Source organism: Kockovaella imperatae, assembly GCF_002102565.1.
Source record: "Kockovaella imperatae strain NRRL Y-17943 chromosome Unknown BD324scaffold_10, whole genome shotgun sequence".
In the NCBI taxonomy this organism is placed as follows: Eukaryota; Fungi; Basidiomycota; class Tremellomycetes; order Tremellales; family Cuniculitremaceae; genus Kockovaella; species Kockovaella imperatae.
Genome location: NW_019028950.1, coordinates 586,559 through 603,146, shown reverse-complemented (window position 1 = coordinate 603,146; position 16,588 = coordinate 586,559). Strand labels below are relative to the sequence as shown.

Genomic DNA, 16,588 nt, shown 5'->3' with positions numbered 1-16,588 from the left:
GGTATCTGACTACCGATAAAAACGCCGCTGATCTCACTCTGGATCCCCATGCGTTATCAAAGGTCGCCAAGTGTGGGCCTCAAAGCACTTGTTAGAAATGCTCTTTGGCAAACTTGACATCGATCGTGTCTGATTTGCACTTCATCGCCTCTGCTTGGATGACGCGTGCCAGTGGATTGGGCTGATGAGTACACCTCAGCTCGACTTCTTTCAATCACCGCAGTACTCACACCGCAGTAATAGACACCGAGCCTGGTCTTCAGGGTAGCCTCTCGCCCTACGAGATAGGATCCCCCGTTTATGCTGGCTGCCAGCGCACTGAAAATTTGCTGAAAGTCTGGTCTTCCAAACAGCGTTCGAGTACGGAGTAATGTCAGTGGACTTCGTGCGAGCTCGTGTTAGCTGACTTGGCAAGGATGCTGCGAGTTGGGACATACTCGTATTCTTGTCCAACCCTGAAGCAACTTGAGCGACCATCGCTGTTTGAAGATCGGGATGGCTCACGAATTGATGACAATGTTCTGAACGGCATCGCTATCCATCTTCTGGGTGAGATATATCTTGTCATATCATCAGTGATATGGCTAATCTCCACGCCATGGTTAGGAGCCTCACCGACATCCGCAAGAAATTGGCTATGGAGATCCATCAACGGGGGTCGCAGCGAAATGAGACAGCGCTCACAATCGGTCTGGGCTTCCTCAATCTCCTCCAAGAGGCTTTGAAACCATCCGAAAGAACCTATTCACGTCAATCACCTGCACCACATGCTGAGTTATCCACACCACGCACCGGCTTCACGGCATGACCAGATAAATTCAACTCTTCTCAGAGCGCCCAATTTGCCTGCACGCTGCGCGTACCAGATGTGCTTCAGTATGCTTGCGAATGGCTACGGAGACCGGTCAGTATCAAGAAATGATCCCGGTGTTGAACCCCACGGTCACGCCAATTCCAGCTCCAATCAGGACCGCCACCTCGCTCTTGAACACGTCCTCAGCTGGAGCACCAAAAGGACTAAATCCGTTTTGTTTAGCGCTCGCGGCCGGAAAGACCCAAGCTTACCCGTCAATCCTCAGCAGGGGCATAGGCTTTCCCATAGCTGGCGAAATCTCGATCCAATCACCGCGTCGACCACCTTTCTCGCTGTCCATGAGAGACTCGCCCGAGACACCGACTGTGGCGCCGAGTCTCGCACCGAGAGCTTGAGTAAAATCCCCAACTTGACGAATGTGGACTGAGATGAATGGGTCCTCGGGCGCAGACGAGATCGTGAACTGATGACAGAATGAGCATTGACAAGGCAGACGTTTGACTCACAGGATGCCATTGCCACTTGGATACCTCTGGGCAATTCAAAAAGAGCCACTGACCCGCCTTGTACTTCATGGAAGGCTTCACGAATCGTAACTCGAGAGCGCCACTTGGGTGGATCTTGACATTGGTGATGGCTGTCTGACGTCTCGAGCGTACCTCTCGCCAGACTCTCTCGCTAAAGTACTGAGGATATCTTCGTATGAGCTCAAGAGTATTCCCCCAGGTCAGACTGACCAAAATGCCGCCCCAGATGGCGAACCGCCACGACTCATATCCCAGGCAATGGTTTGTCGAGTAGAATGGGAAGACGGCAACATAGTCGGGATCGACGCTATCTCTGACAAAGCAGCCAGTGGCATGAGTATAAAACCCGATCATGAAGAAGAAAGCCTGGGGACATGGTCAGCGAGAGAGAGCCTGGTCATTGGCTCATCTCACCAAGTGATGGGTGTACCAGAAGGCCTCAAAACATCGTTGTCGTATGGTCTTGTGGGCAGTGGTGTACATCAACAGCATGATGAGAAGCATTCTGCAAAAAGATTTAGATCAGTCGACTCCTGTTCCAGGAGAGTGGCATGACCTACACATGTCCCGTGAATCCCCCGGGCTGGGTGTAGTGAATTTCCCACGCTGTTTGCTTCCTGACTTGAGTTCGTTCGACCTGAGATGAGACGGGGTGAGATTAAAGGAGGTGCCATAATGAGTTGCTGTTCTACATACGTTGATGAAATTGACGTAGTGGGCGGTAGTATGGACGATGGCGTAAATGAGGAGTTGATAGGCCACTTGTCGATGAAACTGCCACTCGTCAGGAAATTGCCAGGACCTGGTGCTCCCACCCAGATGCTCTCATCAAGAGGAATGAGCCAAGACAGTTGTGGCCTGAGTAGTTTGATGAGGTTCCTGAGCACTAAGACTGATCAAGACGCGATCATATTTATTGAAAGCATCTTGGGAACTCACTGGGGAGAAGGATGATTGTACCGTCGAATGCGAGTACCAGTCCCGCGCCACGAGAGGTCCAGACCGAGTATCGGAGCCCATTCAGAGCAGCAAGTCGCTGATTCGACCATTGAGACCACCAGCCAAGAGCGACTGAAGGGACATTGGCCCTCATCAGCTTTCAAGCTCTTCGCTATGCCATTCGGCGCCGCCACTCACAGAGTCCGAGGTGTAAGCCATTCCACGATAGGTGCCAGACCAGCTTTTTACCCGTCTGATGCTTTTTGTCAGTCACGCTACACTCAAGCCGAAGGATCCCCATACACTGACCAGCTCTCTTCTTATAGAAGGCGGAAGGCTGGAGGACGTCATCCAAGAAAGGTGTGTGAGGGCAGCAGCCTGGAATACTGATCTCGACCAGCTAGATGAAGTCAGAAGCAAGAAATCGAGACAGTGATCCATCTGCCATCTCAAGCTGCACCCTTTTATTCACTCAAGCCGCTGATAGATGACACGATATCACGGTCGTCATGACGCCTAGTGGTCCAATATCACAACACGCATCCGGAGCGTTGCGATGCGACAGTACCCTTGACAACCAATCGGCCTCGAGATTTTCGACACTTGACGACACCGCATGGGCTACCTTTCGACACTCTGGACAAATGAACGTCATGCAATCACTTGTATGGACCGTTACGCAAAGCAATCTTATCATCTCAGAATAATGGCCTGTACAATGAATGAGAGGAATGAGGAGGAGATGTATTCTGTATAAAATGCTAAACACATCATCTTGGCGATTACCTGGCGGAAGCCATGGCCTTTTGCCTGTAATGAGGTCAGCGAAGCAGTCTAAAAGGTATTATAAACATCACTCACAATGCCCTCTTGACTCCGAGTTGAGCCTTCTTGAGCTCATCTGCGGTGGCATCTTCCTGCTCAAGCTTCTCCAAAGCCTTGGCAATCTCGGCCTCAACGGCGCCACGAGCTCCTCGCTTGATCTTGGCAGCGAGTTCAGGAGAAGAGATGGTTTGTTCGGCTGGTATGAAGGTTAGCACAGACCTTGCCTGCGAGGGCAATCGACTTACTGGTGTGGAGGTAGGACTCGAGGTCAGACTTGGCCTCGTGCTTGGCAGAGAAGTCCTTGTCGGCGTTCTTGAACCTAGAAGACATCAGACAGAGCCAATGCTAAAGTCTGGATACACTCACTGCTCGGCGTCCTTGATCATAGCCTGGATCTCATCGGCGGACAATCGGCCGACCGAGTTCTGGATAGAGATCTGAGCCTTTCGACCAGATGCACGGTCCTGAGCGGAGACCTTCAAGAGACCGTTGGCATCGACCTCGAATGTGCAGACCAATTCGGCCTGTCCACGGGGCATCGGTGGGATACCAGACAACTCGAACTCTCCAAGCAGCCTGTTGTCCTTGCACTGGGTTCGCTCTCCCTCGTAGACAGGGAACATGACGGTGGTCTGGTTGTCCTCGACGGTGGTGAAGACTCGAGACTTGTTGGAAGGGATAGGGGTGTTTCGGGGAAGGACAACTCCGAAAATGTCGCCTTGCATGGCGACACCGAGGGACAAGGGGGCAACATCAAGAAGGAGGAGGTCGGCTGTCTTGCTGGAAGTCTGACCGGTAAGAACGGCTGCTTGAACAGCAGCTCCGTAGGCAACGGCTTCATCGGGGTTGATAGACTTGTTCAATTGACGGCCACCAAAGTATTCAGAGACAAGGGACTGGATCTTGGGAATACGGGTAGATCCTCCGACCAAGACAATGTCGTCGACTTTCGCAGCAGGGATCTTTGAGTCCTTGAGTACCTTGTCGACGGGCTCAATGGTGGACTTGAAGGCAACGGCGTTGATTTCCTCGAAACGGGCTCGGGTGATGTTGGCGTTGAAGTCAGTTCCCTGGTAGAGGGAGTCGACCTCGACAGTGGTCTGAGTGACCGAAGAGAGAGTTCGCTTCGCTCGCTCACAAGCAGACTTGAGACGTCTGATGGCACGGGGGTCCTCGGAGATGTCGTGCTTAGTCTTGCGCTTGAACTCGGCCTTGAAGTGCTCGAGCAAAGCGTTGTCGAAGTCTTCACCACCGAGATGGGTGTCTCCGGCAGTGGCCTTGACGGAGAAGACCTTACCCTGGATGGAAAGGAGAGACACATCGAAAGTACCACCACCCAAGTCGAAGATGAGAACGTTTCGCTCCTCCTTGGACTTCTCGTCAAGTCCGTAAGCGATAGCAGCGGCAGTGGGCTCGTTGATGATTCGGAGGACCTCAAGACCGGCAATGGCTCCGGCGTCCTTGGTGGCGAGACGCTGAGAATCGTTGAAATAGGCAGGGACGCTGTAATTGTGTCAGGACAGGCGGCTCAAGGGCGAACTCACGTAACGACTGCCTTCTTGACAGTCTTTCCGAGCTTGGCCTCGGAGATCTCCTTCATCTTGGTAAGGACCATGGCGGAGATCTCCTGAGGAGAGAAGCTCTTTCGCTCGCCGAGGTAATCGACCTCGACATAGGGAGATCCGTCTTTGTCAATGAGGGCAAACGGCCAGTGCTGCAGAAACAAATCAGCTCCAATGATCGACTTTCCAAAGACGCCTCAGCTAACCTTCATGTCCTTCTTGACATCGGGGTCATCGAAACGACGTCCAATCAATCGCTTGGCGTCAAATACAGTGTTCCTCGGGTTCATGGCACTCTGGTTCTTCGCGGCTACATAACTCAGCTCCTGTCGCTGTGTGAACCACGCGCTCACCATCTCCGATCAATCGCTCTCCTTCAGTGAAGGCAACGTAGGAAGGAGTAGTTCTGTTTCCCTGGTCGTTGGCCATGATTTCGACACGGTCATTGCCGTAGACACCGACACAGGAGTAGGTGGTACCGAGATCTTGGAGAGAGTGTCAGAGCCATGCTTGCTCAGACTATAGGGCAAAGAGCTTACCGATACCAACAGCTCCCTCGTAGACATCTTCCGAAGACATTTTGTGAAATGGGATGTGACAGGCTGCGAGCAGAGGTGAGCATTCAGATTTCCGTACTGCTGTCCGATCCTTGCAGCCTGGAGACTGCCGTACTCACCGATACGCCTTGCTTTTTTTTTGGGATGAGAAGTGTTGAGTGAAGGAAAGAGAAGAAGAAGGATGTAGAGAAAGGTCCTTGAAAGGTTTTGTGGTCGAAATTTTTTGGCGGGGGAAAGAAAGAGAAAAAAAGGAGACAGATGGGGGAGGGGACGGAATCAAATATTTTACATGATTGTATGACACAGGTTCGTGACAGATGAAAATGCCGATAATATCCGAATAAAGAGTGGCACTGTGGCACACCCCTCCAACCACCTCCCTCCCGTCGTGTCCGCCCTGCTCAGCCCTCAGATAGCCCCAGCTCCTTGAGCAGGTCTTTGTTCTGCTCAATATTCTTCTGTCTCTCTGATTCATACTCCGATCCTGGCGTAGACGGCTCCACTGATGGAAGATATGAGCTTCTGGGTAAAGGGATGATCACTCACCAGGCGGCAAAGTCTGTGATTCCTCCCTGTATTTCTGTATGGCATCTTTCAGATCCTGAGCCTGAAAGCGGCGGCTGAGCTGATACCTAGAATACCAGGCTTCACAAAGGTTTTGCTTTTGTGTCCATCTCACTTTGAACAGGTCCATGGGATGTCGGACCTTCCGTCTCGTTTTCAGGGACACGCTTTCGACAACCTTGAGGGCTAGTCGGGCTAAACCCGGTCAGGAATGAGACACGTGATTGTTTCTTGCTCACCAGGTGTCTGATTGCGTGCAGCCGAAGAGGTAGCCCGCGCGATGACTGGATCAAAATTCTTGCCATGAAACGCTTGTATCGCCAGGTCTATAGTCCATTCAGAGAGCTGGCCGATCTCCATCATCTGATCTCGTGTCTGCCACTCCTCTTCATACAGTGGAGAAGGCTCTAGACGTTGAAGCCCGACCTGTATGCAACCATATCTGACCAAATAGGAGCACGATTTTCCTTTCCGAGACTGAAGAATGACAAATTGTTGCTCTATACGACATAGATGAGCTTTCATCGACCCCACACAAGACTTTGACCCACCTTTCGAGTCATATGCTGTCAAAAATGCGTTTGCACCTGGCACAAGGTTGCTTCTCGGTTCCCAGCTGTCGCTTCCTGGACCATATCCTTCCCACTTGACGAGATAGTGATGTTGTCTTGTCCCATCTGCGCACTTCGAGGTATGCAGAGAACGAGCGAGAATCCTGCTGACCTCGAAAACCTGTTCTGAGGGTGGAATATAGCTTAATCGCTGCCACTGATGTCAGTATCAATACCCATATTGCACTACGAACCTTGCGCGTCGGCGAGCGCGTCGGTCGTGACGACGACGCAGTGTCGGCAGAGGTCAAGTGCGATGAATCAACATCATTGGGAATGACATCGGACACGACTGAGGCGGAATACGCGGTCTTTAGCCGTGCCATGCTGGATGTCGTACAAATCAGGAGGAGTGAGGATGAGGATGGTAGCGAGGATGCCAATGAAAGTCAATCACGGAATTCGGGTAAGCCGAGGCTGAAAATTGAGGTGACCATGAACGAATGACCCGAAGATCTTTGGGTCATTCTTGTCGACTTACAATCTAGAAGGCCATCTATATCATCTTGGACAAAGATCAGCATTTGACTTAATATGCACACTGATCCAGTGAGAGCTTCCGTCTGCGGCGCAGTTGGCGAACACTGACTCTTCGCTCCACAGTATGTGGCCCCGCCTCTTGATGTTTCGTCAGTCCCGATTGAGCAACAACGAGACGGAGTTGGGCTGACTCTACCTTAGCTCAGTCATACATGGGGGGATACACCATCCTGTCCTCCGGTCTTACCAAGACCAAGGTCGAAGCCTCAACAAATCCATGTTGATGTATCCCATCTTCATCTCCGACGACCCGGATGCCGAACAGGTCATTTCCAGTTTGCCAGGTCAGAAGCGATGGGGTATCAATAAGTTAGAAGGTTTCTTGGGACCATTAGTGTCGAAGGGTCTCAAGTCTGTGATCTTATTTGGGGTACCGGAGAAAATGATCAAGGTTTGTCTGCCCGAGTCATTTAGGACAACATACTGATCATTTCTCGACCGAAACCAGGACGAAAGAGGTAGTGCTGCCGATGATCCCAACACGCCCGTCATCCTCGCCTTAAAGCACCTCTCCGCTCTCTTCCCTCATCTATTCCTCGCGGTGGACGTCTGTCTCTGCGAATACACCTCGCATGGTCATTGTGGCATTCAATCATCACTTCCTCATCCCGCTCACTCTAATGCACCCTCTCTTGATGCTGATGCCTCGGCTCAAAGAATAGCAGACGTTGCCGTAGCATACGCAAAAGCTGGCGCGCACTGTGTTGCTCCCAGTGATATGATGGATGGAAGGATCAGAGCGATAAAGATGGGACTCATTCACTCTGGGTATGGAAATCGATGTACGCTTATGAGCTATGCGGCAAAGTTTGCGAGTGGTCTCTATGGCCCTTTCAGGTGATTCTTCTGCTGCCTCATCGCTCTCACTGGTGACTGACACTCGCGGGTAGAGAAGCCGCCGGGAGCACGCCGATGTTTGGAGATCGCAAATGCTACCAACTGCCTCCCAACGGTCGCGGCATCGCTCGCCGAGCTGTGGTGAGTCTGCCTTGCGATAGCCGTTTGATTTCTGGCTGAACCCTCTCAACAGCGAAGGGACATTAGCGAAGGAGCGGATATCATCATGGTCAAGCCAGCTCTACCCTATCTGGACGTTATTTCGGATGCACAGGAGATTGCAAAAGACCTGCCGATAGCCTGTTACCAGGTCTCTGGCGAGTACGCCATGATCTACGCCGGAGCGGAGAAGGGTATCTATGACTTGAAGCAAATGGCTTTCGAAACTACCGAGAGCATGGTTCGCGCTGGTGAGTCCAGCTTTCCGCGCCGCGCCCAGATGCTGCCTGACTACATATTTGCAGGAGCTGGCATTATTCTCAGTTATTTCACGCCTGAATTCCTGGACTGGTTAGAACAATGATGGCCACTCAATTCACATTCTCAGTCATAATCATCGCAATGCATGTTCAATCTGACTCTCCAATCGCCACATTGCGCTCAATCCATGCGTGACCGGAGACGTCGGGTAACAACCTTGTCCTGTGTTCTGCGTCCGTCAGAGATGTTTTAGGAAGCTGCTCTTACATGACATGCACGATTGCACCCCATCCACTGAGGCAATCACGATCGACCGCGTTCAGAAGAGTTTGGGAGATGGTCTCGAACAAATCATCAGGTTCCTGCAAGGCTCAATCAGCATGATCGGACAGAGCGGGTAGCTTGCTAATCACCAGGTCAGGTTCCCACAAGCCTTCAGCGGCACCATAAAGTTTGTCTGCGGCAGTGCCGGCAACCGCGAAGTCTTTCGGCGTAGTGATACAGCCGATTCTGCACAGTCACACTGTGTCAGCAAAGGCACTCGATTTCACTGACAACTTACGTGTCCATAGTGGAGATGAAGGGTTTAGGATGCGGATCGAGCTCGGTAGGTTGAGGCAATCCCGCAACGACAGGCTCAATGAACCATGGTCCAAAGCTGGTACAGTAAGCACACCGCTGAGGTTCCCCAATATGAGCGCTGACTCACCGCTTCTCGTAGAGTGAGCTGGAGACCAGATGGGTAAAAGTCTTTGGGGTGATTTCACGTTCCTCCTTCATTCGGTACATGTTGACACGGAATCGAAGATGCTCGCGTCTGAAGAAACCCGCCGTATCAGCTGATCGACATATCCCGGCTTGCGCATATCCTTTGCTCACAGTGAGTACACGTCCGTTGCGAGTCCAGGTAATCCGTAATACAATTTGTCATTCACAGCGACGACCTGAGACACCAACATCAGTCTCGTCCGATTCACCTCGCAGTAGGCCCAAGGACTCACTTTGTCAAAGTTGTAGGCCACACCTATGGACTGCTGTCCTAGTCGCAGATCCGTGGCGATGGCGACACAATCCTTCCCAACCATTGCTACCACCGAACCGCCATTGTACTCCATGGGACTTCCCTAAGAGAACCGACTCAGCGCTATACGACGAGTATTCTAGATATTGAGATACTTACCATTTTGAAGGCTGCCTGTTGACCAGAAAGTGTGGTGATCGATGCAAGAAGATGCTTGAAGATGGAGATGAAAGGACAAGGCTCGGGTTGACTTGCAAGGACGCAAGCGTGAAGCCACGTGGCGCACGAATGGGTCAGCGTGGGTCGCGCGTCTGCTTTTCTTGATTTCTGGCTTGAAATACCATCGTGAACCATGAGATGCTGGTAGCTTAAGGGGTTCGTAGCTCCAGTCAATGTCGATCAAGGTTAATGCCCTACCTCTGTCGTGGGTTATCTTATCACCTGTGACCCATGCTCAGCTGAGCGCGTGCATTCAGGTCACGCATCAAAGCTGCGCTGATTGAAGCCAAATATGTCTACGTCGATGAACTGGCAGACCTAAGCTCCGAAGATCTCTGTAGTGGTGCGTCAGAAGACTCGCTTCTTTCAGTGTCTGATGGGACTCTCAGAGCTCGGCCTCACCAGAGTCGAGGTCCAGCAGCTTCAGCGAATCGCTGCTGGCGAAGAGGATGGTAAGGTGAAAACCAGTTTCTTTAGACTGAACATCGGCTTCAGATCCGGATCTTATCGTCACCGCGCCCAGCAAAGCCACTGCTTCGACTGCTACCGCTCTCTTGAATGATCAAAGGCTCTCTACCTTCAACACTGGCTGCGAAGTGATCGATGATCTGATATATCGGACGTGGAGCCGGTCGTCGGAACTATCCCGAGGAAATACGACGGTGATTGGCAATTCTCAGAGGGATCAAGGAGGGAGCATTGTCCCCGGAATGACTCTAGAGGTCAGTGGTCCTCCAGGTGGCGGAAAGACTGCGCTGGTCTGCGGGATCATCATTTCGGCCTTGAGTATTGCGCCAGATGAGGAGGCCGAGTCAGCTGGGCAGATCCTGGTCGTCGGTGAGTAACTAGGTCGCGGCGAACTTGGTCTGAGTATCAACTGCTAGATACTGAAGGTGGCTTTACGCCGGAGCGGATCCTCAACGCTTGGCAAACTGACAGTCGGTCTCGCAGCACAGGTGAGAAGCTCTCCTTCGAAGGGCTCCATACTCAACGCATCTTCCTCTATCAGATAATATTCGAGAGGTTCTGAGCCGCGTCCACCTGGTCCGCGTCATCACTCAACTCCAGATGATAGCTTTCATTAATTCGCTGGACTCGTGGCTCGAGAACCACCCACACGTGAGCTATTTTCTTGTACGCCGTCTATGGTTGCTCAAGCAAACAAGGTCAATCTCGTCATTATTGATTCTCTAAGCTATCATTTCCGCCAGCCTAATCTGGACTCAAAGTCGCGGAACAGAATTCTAGAAATGTAGGCTCAAAGTATGCCGATTGCCATCCAAGCTCACTATCTGCGCCTAGAATCAAAGCTCAGATTGCGAAAGCGACTACCCTCAGGCGATGTGCTGTTCGTTGAGATTTTCTGACATTACATATCAGTTCCTGACAATTTACCTTTCAGGTCATCGTCACCAATCAGTTAGCCACAAAGCTATTGACGACAGACAATAAGCCTGCAAACTTTGATACAGGCGATCGGGCGATCTTGATGCCGCAGCTGGGTGAGTCGGGCCTCACTTAAACGCTGAAGCAGGAAAGGAGATGCATGGTTGGGAGGTAAAACTGTCAGAATGGTGCTCTTTCGTGGAGGAGCTGGGGATGAACAACGCTACGCGCATGCGACACTTTCGCAGTCTGCTGAGGGCGGCTGCCCCTGGGTCAAGTTTGACATTGATGTATGTCGAGGACTCTCACTTCATGTCACTGACATAGCTGCCAGCCGCAGGGGACACTGTGCGACCCGCCATAGCTTAGGACAATCGACCGTCACCTTTTTGTTCAGAACTCCCACAAGTATAAATGCATCTCTTTCGATCTATCTAATAGCCAGATGGCCTGGCTTGACTTGTATCGTATGACCTGATAAGACGGGTCTGATCCTGACTGTGGGTTTCCGTTTGACTGAAAGCGAAGCCCCTCTGCCGTCGCATACGCTGGGTAGCTCGAACCTTTTTGATTGCTTTTTGAAACCTGTAAAGGATTAGCGTTGAATCTGGCACTCTCTTGACTCACTGTTCCTGTCGTGGTCTATAGTCGGAGAGGTTGAATTTTTGGATCTCCTGCACGATATGGTATGAGGCTGGGTAGTATGTTCGTCGAAAGCTAAGCATGGTCAGAGCAGATTGGATTCCAGGCGACTTGCTATTTCCAGACATAATCTCTAAGCAAGCAGACCATCGGTAGCAGGATGAGGACAAAATAAAAGACTGGATCTGCCCACAGCCGCGGCACAATGTTCTGATAGGCCATTGAAAACTTCAGCAGGGGAGCGATGATGGCGTATAGCGGCAAAGCGACCATAGTGAATATAAAGGAGCCCGGAATAGCAGCGAGCGTGTACTTAGTCCACACACTGGGTGGAGGTGTCAGTATCCCACCAGCCGGTGAGCCTCGTTACTTACTCTGATATCAGTGCAGCCTTGCCCAGAACGGTAAGAAGTACAGCCAAATACAATGTGGTCCCCCATACCCAGAGACCAGAGTTCTTGCCGTCGGCTGCCAGAAGGTCGTTGCGGAAGACCAGGACAGAGAATGCAAAGAGGATCTGCCGACCATCGTAAGCGTTCTCTTCAGATCTTCTGAGGTGCCGTGCTCACTACACTGTGATACAAGGCATTTCCCACCCAATAGAAGAACGTAATGGGAGTGAAGAAATAGTTCTGCTGCCCCAATTGGTAGAGTTGAGGGTATCTGTCCAGCATGCGTGCGGACACGAATTGGTCGAAAATACCAATGACTAGTGGTGGCAAAATTGTAAAAACGACATTGTAGAACGACATGGACCATCCCTCGAACGCTATCTGTCCCGAGTAATCATTGAACCACGAGTACTGGCAAAGATGAGATCAGCAGGGACGACAACTGATAAGACCGACTCACCCAAAAAAGAGTTAACGCGAACGTTATGTTCTTGTAGAACGAGACTGCATGTTGTAAGCTAATCAATCGCGGATCGAGACGTCCACGGACGCACATAAGATCAGCTTCGACAGTCTTTGGTAGCTCCAGGATCCATGGACAAGCAGCAGCTTCCGTAGGAATCGGAACTGAGAAATGGCGACATCGGCAGATCGAGCAGCTTGAAGTCCCTAGGACCGCTCAGCCCCGCTTGCGGCTGTCTCTACTCACCTCCACACCAGATATGCCGACTCCCACGTGTGCTGCTTGAATCATACTGACATCATTCGCGCCATCCCCAATCGCAAGCAAGGGTGCGCTGGTACTTCGTTTCACCAGCTTGACCACTTGAGCCTTCTGTAATGGAGAGACTCGACCTTGGTTAGGGGTCAGCTGCATCTTCGGGACTACGTGTCAAACACTGACAGCATATGACGGCCTGTGGTATTGTCAGCGATACCGCAACGGAAACGACGTGCCTTGCACATGATAGCCAACTCTAGGAACACTTCCGAGCAGTCCTTCTCCAAAGCAAATGTGAGGCTCTTTCCATCTTTGAAAGTGAAGTGATCAGAATGACGATCTCTTCATTCAGCTGCGCTCACCAATGATCAAAGCGAGCTCCTCGACATCCCCGCCGAGTCTCTGGTTCTTGATTGCAAAAAGTCGACGGTTCAACAATTCCGCTGTCTCCGCGGCGGTTTCCGTATTGATGATCACCTGAAGATTTCAGCTCTTGAGTCCTTGAGTCAGACGTTCTCACCAGATTCATGGCCTCTGAGATCAGACGGCAGGAAAGTCCAATGTTAATCGCAGTCTCTTGACGATCACCGGTGAGAACCCAGATCTGACGGAATTTAGCTACACCCTTGGGGCCAGTCAAGCCTACCTTGATCCCGGCTTGCTGCAGGGTGTGAATGGCATCTGGGACACCATCCTGAAGTTTATCTTCGATAGCGGTGGCGCCTAGCAGCTGCAGATCCCGTTCAATGATCTCAGCGGCACGATCCAGAGCTTCTGCTCTCCCAGACATTTGCGCGGCGGCGTTGTCGTAAATCTGCGCCCACTCGGCGTATTCAGACTGGGATATCTCTCGATAGGCCAGGCATAATGTCCGAAGCCCCTCTGTAGCATAATCCTGGACTTTATAAGCGGACATGGGCCGTTCGAGATAGGCATTGCTCACTTCCAGGTGGGCCAAAGTCGCCTCTGTATCCTGCTTCCCGGCAAGTCGCTCGAAGATGACAGTATCGGCTCCTTTGGTATATAGCTTGATCTTGCCGTCGGGGCAGCGGACAACAGTCGACATACGTTTCCGCGATGAGTTGAACTCGCAGACGTTGAGAATCTCGAATTCTTCCTCGTTTCCACCGGCATCGATGAAAACACTCTTAGGCTTGCGTGTCTGTTGATAGGATCAGATCCCCGTACCAATGTCCGCCACTAATGACCCACATGAAAGCGGTAGCCCAAAAGCTCTGCTCCGGCGACGAGGGCGGCTTCATCGGGACTTGAGGCTTGGAAAACGATACGGCCGTCGCGTTCCTCAGGAATGACTGTATGGCACACCGCGAGCAGCGTGAGACTACGGCATTTGTCAGAAACTGAAACGAATGGCGTTAATATGACGAACAATTCGCGGAGCACGCGGCCCTCTTCGGACGCTTCGTGCGATTTAGATCGCATAGTATCGAAGGTTTGAGCACCTTGATCCCGCTTCGCGTCGTCCACTACCTGAGCGTACATGGTCCCAAAAATGCTGCACTCTCGGAACTCCATTTCGTTGCAAGTCAAGGTTCCTGTCTTGTCCGAAAAGATATATGCAATCTGCCCCAGTTCTTCCACCAATGAGGACGTCCTGCACAATGCCGGCGTATCGGTCGGAGCATGGTACATGTCCAGGTCAGAGTTGATCAAAGATGCCTGCCAGAATTTGACGACCTCGATAGTCATGATGAGCCTGCATAGTCAGCATTTATTTGGTCAAGAGAGCCTCACGATATAGGTATGAGATTGTTGTACAGAATGATGAAGGTCAAAATATCTTCGATGAATTGCTTGGCTTATTCCTTGTGAGCCAATCTTTGGGTCGAGACACTGACGATCTCACCCTTGTTCCCGCTCACGTCACCGCGCAGATACCAGTCCTGCGAGGAGAAGATCCACTGAGACACGAGTCAGCTCAGTCAACGTATCTCAAAGTCAACTGACCGTTCGTATACTGCTCCCAACCGTGGACACGATGGATAGAATGAGCAGGAAAACAAAAAGATAGAGAATCTGCTTGTTGACCTGGCGCTCGACGGCTGTTCTCTTGATTGGAGCGTCACTGAGCGCGATCAGCCTGATGGGTGGTCGATGGCTACCCACGTAGCATTTCTCATCAACTTGGTCTCGTGCCCAGCGTTAACGACCAGTCCATACAGCCAGTTCGTATTTCTCAGCTGCGCTCCGCGTAATAGTAGTTGATTCGGCCCCGCAGGTATTCTGGTAGGGGCGGAACCTGCGTGGGCTGACGATAGGAAGAATGTGCCGTCATAAGTATACAAAGACGAGTTCGGTGGCTCCGAGGCGACGTGACCCCTCAGCAGTGACACGGCTTGGGGATTGGTAAGGGGCGCTGTCTGAGGGTGGGCTTGTTTGATCTTGAGATTCGTCTCCCTGACATAGATCAATACAGTGTACAAGGGAGGATCTCCTCAGGCTTACGTACCCATCTAGATTTGCAGTTTCCACGTAGCACAGGCCATCCGGCTCACTGCTGCTCAGCAGAATCATGTCGGCTGGGATGAATTGGTTCGATGACAACCGAACAATGTCCCCGACTCGTATCCTTCGCCAAGGTCGAACCTCGAATTGTTGATTTACTAACACCTCTGATGGATTGCTGTTGAGGGACCGATCCGAAGCGTGACGTTTCTTCACGGTATTAGATTCACATCTAGGTTTGAGACGAGGTTCACATACAATATCTTCCTGAATCTCCTTGAAAGCACTTGCAATCAAAACTACTGCCAATGGAACTATGGTGGTCCATCGACCGGTAGGTGAGACATTCGGCACTTGCTGGATGATAGCTGTAAAGAGTCATCAAAGGCTTATTCGACCCAGGTCGCATACCAGTGAAGAGAAAGAACAAGTTTGCAGAACGTGAGAACTCCGCTGGTGTTTGTCAGGCCTGCAATGTCGACGAATGTGCGTGAACTCACAAAACAAGAATTTTGGCAAGAAAGTCAACGGCCCATACTTGCCGGTCGCAACTGTATTCTTCTCGAAGCCTTTCACTCGATTGGCCTCCGGGTCATTAAGCTGAATGTCTCGAGGAACACCTTCGAAGCGAGATTTCCGTCCGAATAGTTGACCGAGACCAAAATACCAGTCAACATCGGTCAAGTAGTCCTCCTTGATTCTCTGCCATCTGCTCCGCCTGCTCACACCGTATGGACCGTTCGCCTCTGGCGTAAAGGCGTAGGCCGATGGGCCATCATCATCCTCGAACGGATCATGCGGCATTCCACCGATCTTGACCGAGCTCGCAGACTTGTAATCATCGTAGCCTGCAAATCCTGCCGGAACAGCGCCAGCGCCAGCTAAGGGCTGCGATCCCTCTTGTCTCGAGCGCCTGAACGTGTTTGCTAATCCCCTGGACAGAGTCGAGCCCGACTGATAGCCATTCGCTACTGAATTATTGGCAAGCTCATCGTCGCTGACCCGTTTCAGCCTCCGGCGAGATGACCTGGCGCATCCGGGGATGCAGAGCTGTGACTCACTCATCAAAGAAGGGATCCAGTGCGTAACCATGCTGTGCAGCCTCTGCTGGTCCAGAAGCGTGAGGATGACCGTTATAGCTGGAAGTTGACGCTACTGGATCTGCATGAGCTTGGTCGAAGAGATCATCATCATCGTCATCCACGAATGGATCCCTTGGTCTGGTTGCTTGTCGTGGCTGGGGTGAGAGGATGTCGTCAAAGGGATTGTTGCCTTGGTGTGACATTTGCGGCAGATCTGAGCAATCGAGGACGAGCAATCCAGGAGAGAATGGCTTGACCTCGTTATTGAGCCAGACTGCACTTGTCTGTTGTTCCCGCGAATGAGCAGCCCTGTGAAGTTGTATAGCATTCCCTCCGCTGCACCGACATCAAGAACGCGCATCGCGGCATCGGCCACGGAGATTATCGAAAGCCACGTGACCGTCAAATATGTCCACGTCATGCTCTCCTCCGGCGCGTGTTGGTTTCCAACCGTGTCAACAAA

At 51.6% G+C, this 16,588-nt stretch overlaps 7 protein-coding genes across 7 annotated transcripts; 2 read left to right on the top strand and 5 right to left on the bottom strand.

Annotated features, from left to right (window-relative positions):
• Positions 1–91: 91 nt before the first annotated feature.
• On the bottom strand, positions 92–2,922 carry BD324DRAFT_646346 (ferric reductase NAD binding domain-domain-containing protein; the record flags this gene model as incomplete). The annotated part of the gene is made up of 19 exons (XM_022017625.1): positions 2,681–2,922; positions 2,590–2,640; positions 2,479–2,533; positions 2,281–2,412; positions 2,157–2,227; positions 2,038–2,115; positions 1,902–1,978; positions 1,756–1,846; positions 1,552–1,707; positions 1,321–1,500; positions 1,066–1,277; positions 942–1,017; positions 793–892; positions 685–741; positions 616–635; positions 505–560; positions 438–455; positions 231–381; positions 92–181 (listed from the first exon to the last, which is right to left on the bottom strand). The coding sequence occupies exons 2-19, from the start codon at positions 2,629–2,631 to the stop codon at positions 92–94; spliced, it is 1,662 nt and encodes a 553-aa protein (XP_021869947.1). The 5' UTR covers positions 2,632–2,640; positions 2,681–2,922.
• Positions 2,923–3,062: 140 nt separating this feature from the next.
• On the bottom strand, positions 3,063–5,246 carry BD324DRAFT_581999 (putative heat shock protein sks2; the record flags this gene model as incomplete). The annotated part of the gene is made up of 8 exons (XM_022013535.1): positions 3,063–3,090; positions 3,142–3,301; positions 3,351–3,424; positions 3,472–4,608; positions 4,650–4,819; positions 4,874–4,977; positions 5,021–5,152; positions 5,207–5,246. The coding sequence occupies 8 exons, from the start codon at positions 5,244–5,246 to the stop codon at positions 3,063–3,065; spliced, it is 1,845 nt and encodes a 614-aa protein (XP_021869946.1).
• Positions 5,247–5,466: 220 nt separating this feature from the next.
• BD324DRAFT_79500 (hypothetical protein) lies at positions 5,467–6,966 on the bottom strand. Its single transcript, XM_022019248.1, has 6 exons — positions 6,881–6,966; positions 6,594–6,816; positions 6,340–6,550; positions 6,028–6,288; positions 5,771–5,974; positions 5,467–5,726 (listed from the first exon to the last, which is right to left on the bottom strand). The coding sequence occupies exons 2-6, from the start codon at positions 6,723–6,725 to the stop codon at positions 5,626–5,628; spliced, it is 909 nt and encodes a 302-aa protein (XP_021869945.1). The 5' UTR covers positions 6,726–6,816; positions 6,881–6,966; the 3' UTR covers positions 5,467–5,625.
• BD324DRAFT_631673 (putative porphobilinogen synthase) lies at positions 6,870–8,329 on the top strand. The gene is made up of 7 exons (XM_022016452.1): positions 6,870–6,948; positions 7,003–7,028; positions 7,081–7,330; positions 7,388–7,776; positions 7,830–7,917; positions 7,970–8,186; positions 8,241–8,329. Exons 1-7 carry the CDS (start codon positions 6,934–6,936, stop codon positions 8,297–8,299), a joined length of 1,044 nt encoding a protein of 347 aa, XP_021869944.1. The 5' UTR covers positions 6,870–6,933; the 3' UTR covers positions 8,300–8,329.
• Positions 8,330–9,556, bottom strand: BD324DRAFT_631670 (nucleophile aminohydrolase). The gene is made up of 8 exons (XM_022016451.1): positions 9,377–9,556; positions 9,198–9,320; positions 9,076–9,140; positions 8,906–9,013; positions 8,759–8,854; positions 8,610–8,706; positions 8,464–8,558; positions 8,330–8,425 (listed from the first exon to the last, which is right to left on the bottom strand). Exons 1-8 carry the CDS (start codon positions 9,377–9,379, stop codon positions 8,377–8,379), a joined length of 636 nt encoding a protein of 211 aa, XP_021869943.1. The 5' UTR covers positions 9,380–9,556; the 3' UTR covers positions 8,330–8,376.
• BD324DRAFT_631667 (P-loop containing nucleoside triphosphate hydrolase protein) lies at positions 9,557–11,256 on the top strand. Its single transcript, XM_022016450.1, has 11 exons — positions 9,557–9,641; positions 9,694–9,779; positions 9,826–9,888; positions 9,932–10,273; positions 10,321–10,392; positions 10,446–10,555; positions 10,603–10,688; positions 10,739–10,784; positions 10,839–10,938; positions 10,976–11,112; positions 11,157–11,256. The coding sequence occupies exons 1-11, from the start codon at positions 9,610–9,612 to the stop codon at positions 11,184–11,186; spliced, it is 1,104 nt and encodes a 367-aa protein (XP_021869942.1). The 5' UTR covers positions 9,557–9,609; the 3' UTR covers positions 11,187–11,256.
• On the bottom strand, positions 11,257–16,459 carry BD324DRAFT_682534 (putative calcium transporting ATPase; the record flags this gene model as incomplete). The annotated part of the gene is made up of 24 exons (XM_022019153.1): positions 16,105–16,459; positions 15,544–16,040; positions 15,455–15,496; positions 15,302–15,411; positions 15,048–15,253; positions 14,705–14,995; positions 14,546–14,663; positions 14,445–14,499; positions 14,333–14,396; positions 13,968–14,294; positions 13,790–13,919; positions 13,224–13,739; positions 13,098–13,181; positions 12,940–13,054; positions 12,814–12,887; positions 12,761–12,773; positions 12,566–12,711; positions 12,411–12,525; positions 12,317–12,360; positions 12,034–12,267; positions 11,839–11,981; positions 11,580–11,789; positions 11,450–11,539; positions 11,257–11,407 (listed from the first exon to the last, which is right to left on the bottom strand). Exons 1-24 carry the CDS (start codon positions 16,326–16,328, stop codon positions 11,257–11,259), a joined length of 3,999 nt encoding a protein of 1,332 aa, XP_021869941.1. The 5' UTR covers positions 16,329–16,459.
• Between the last annotated feature and the right edge of the window lie 129 nt (positions 16,460–16,588).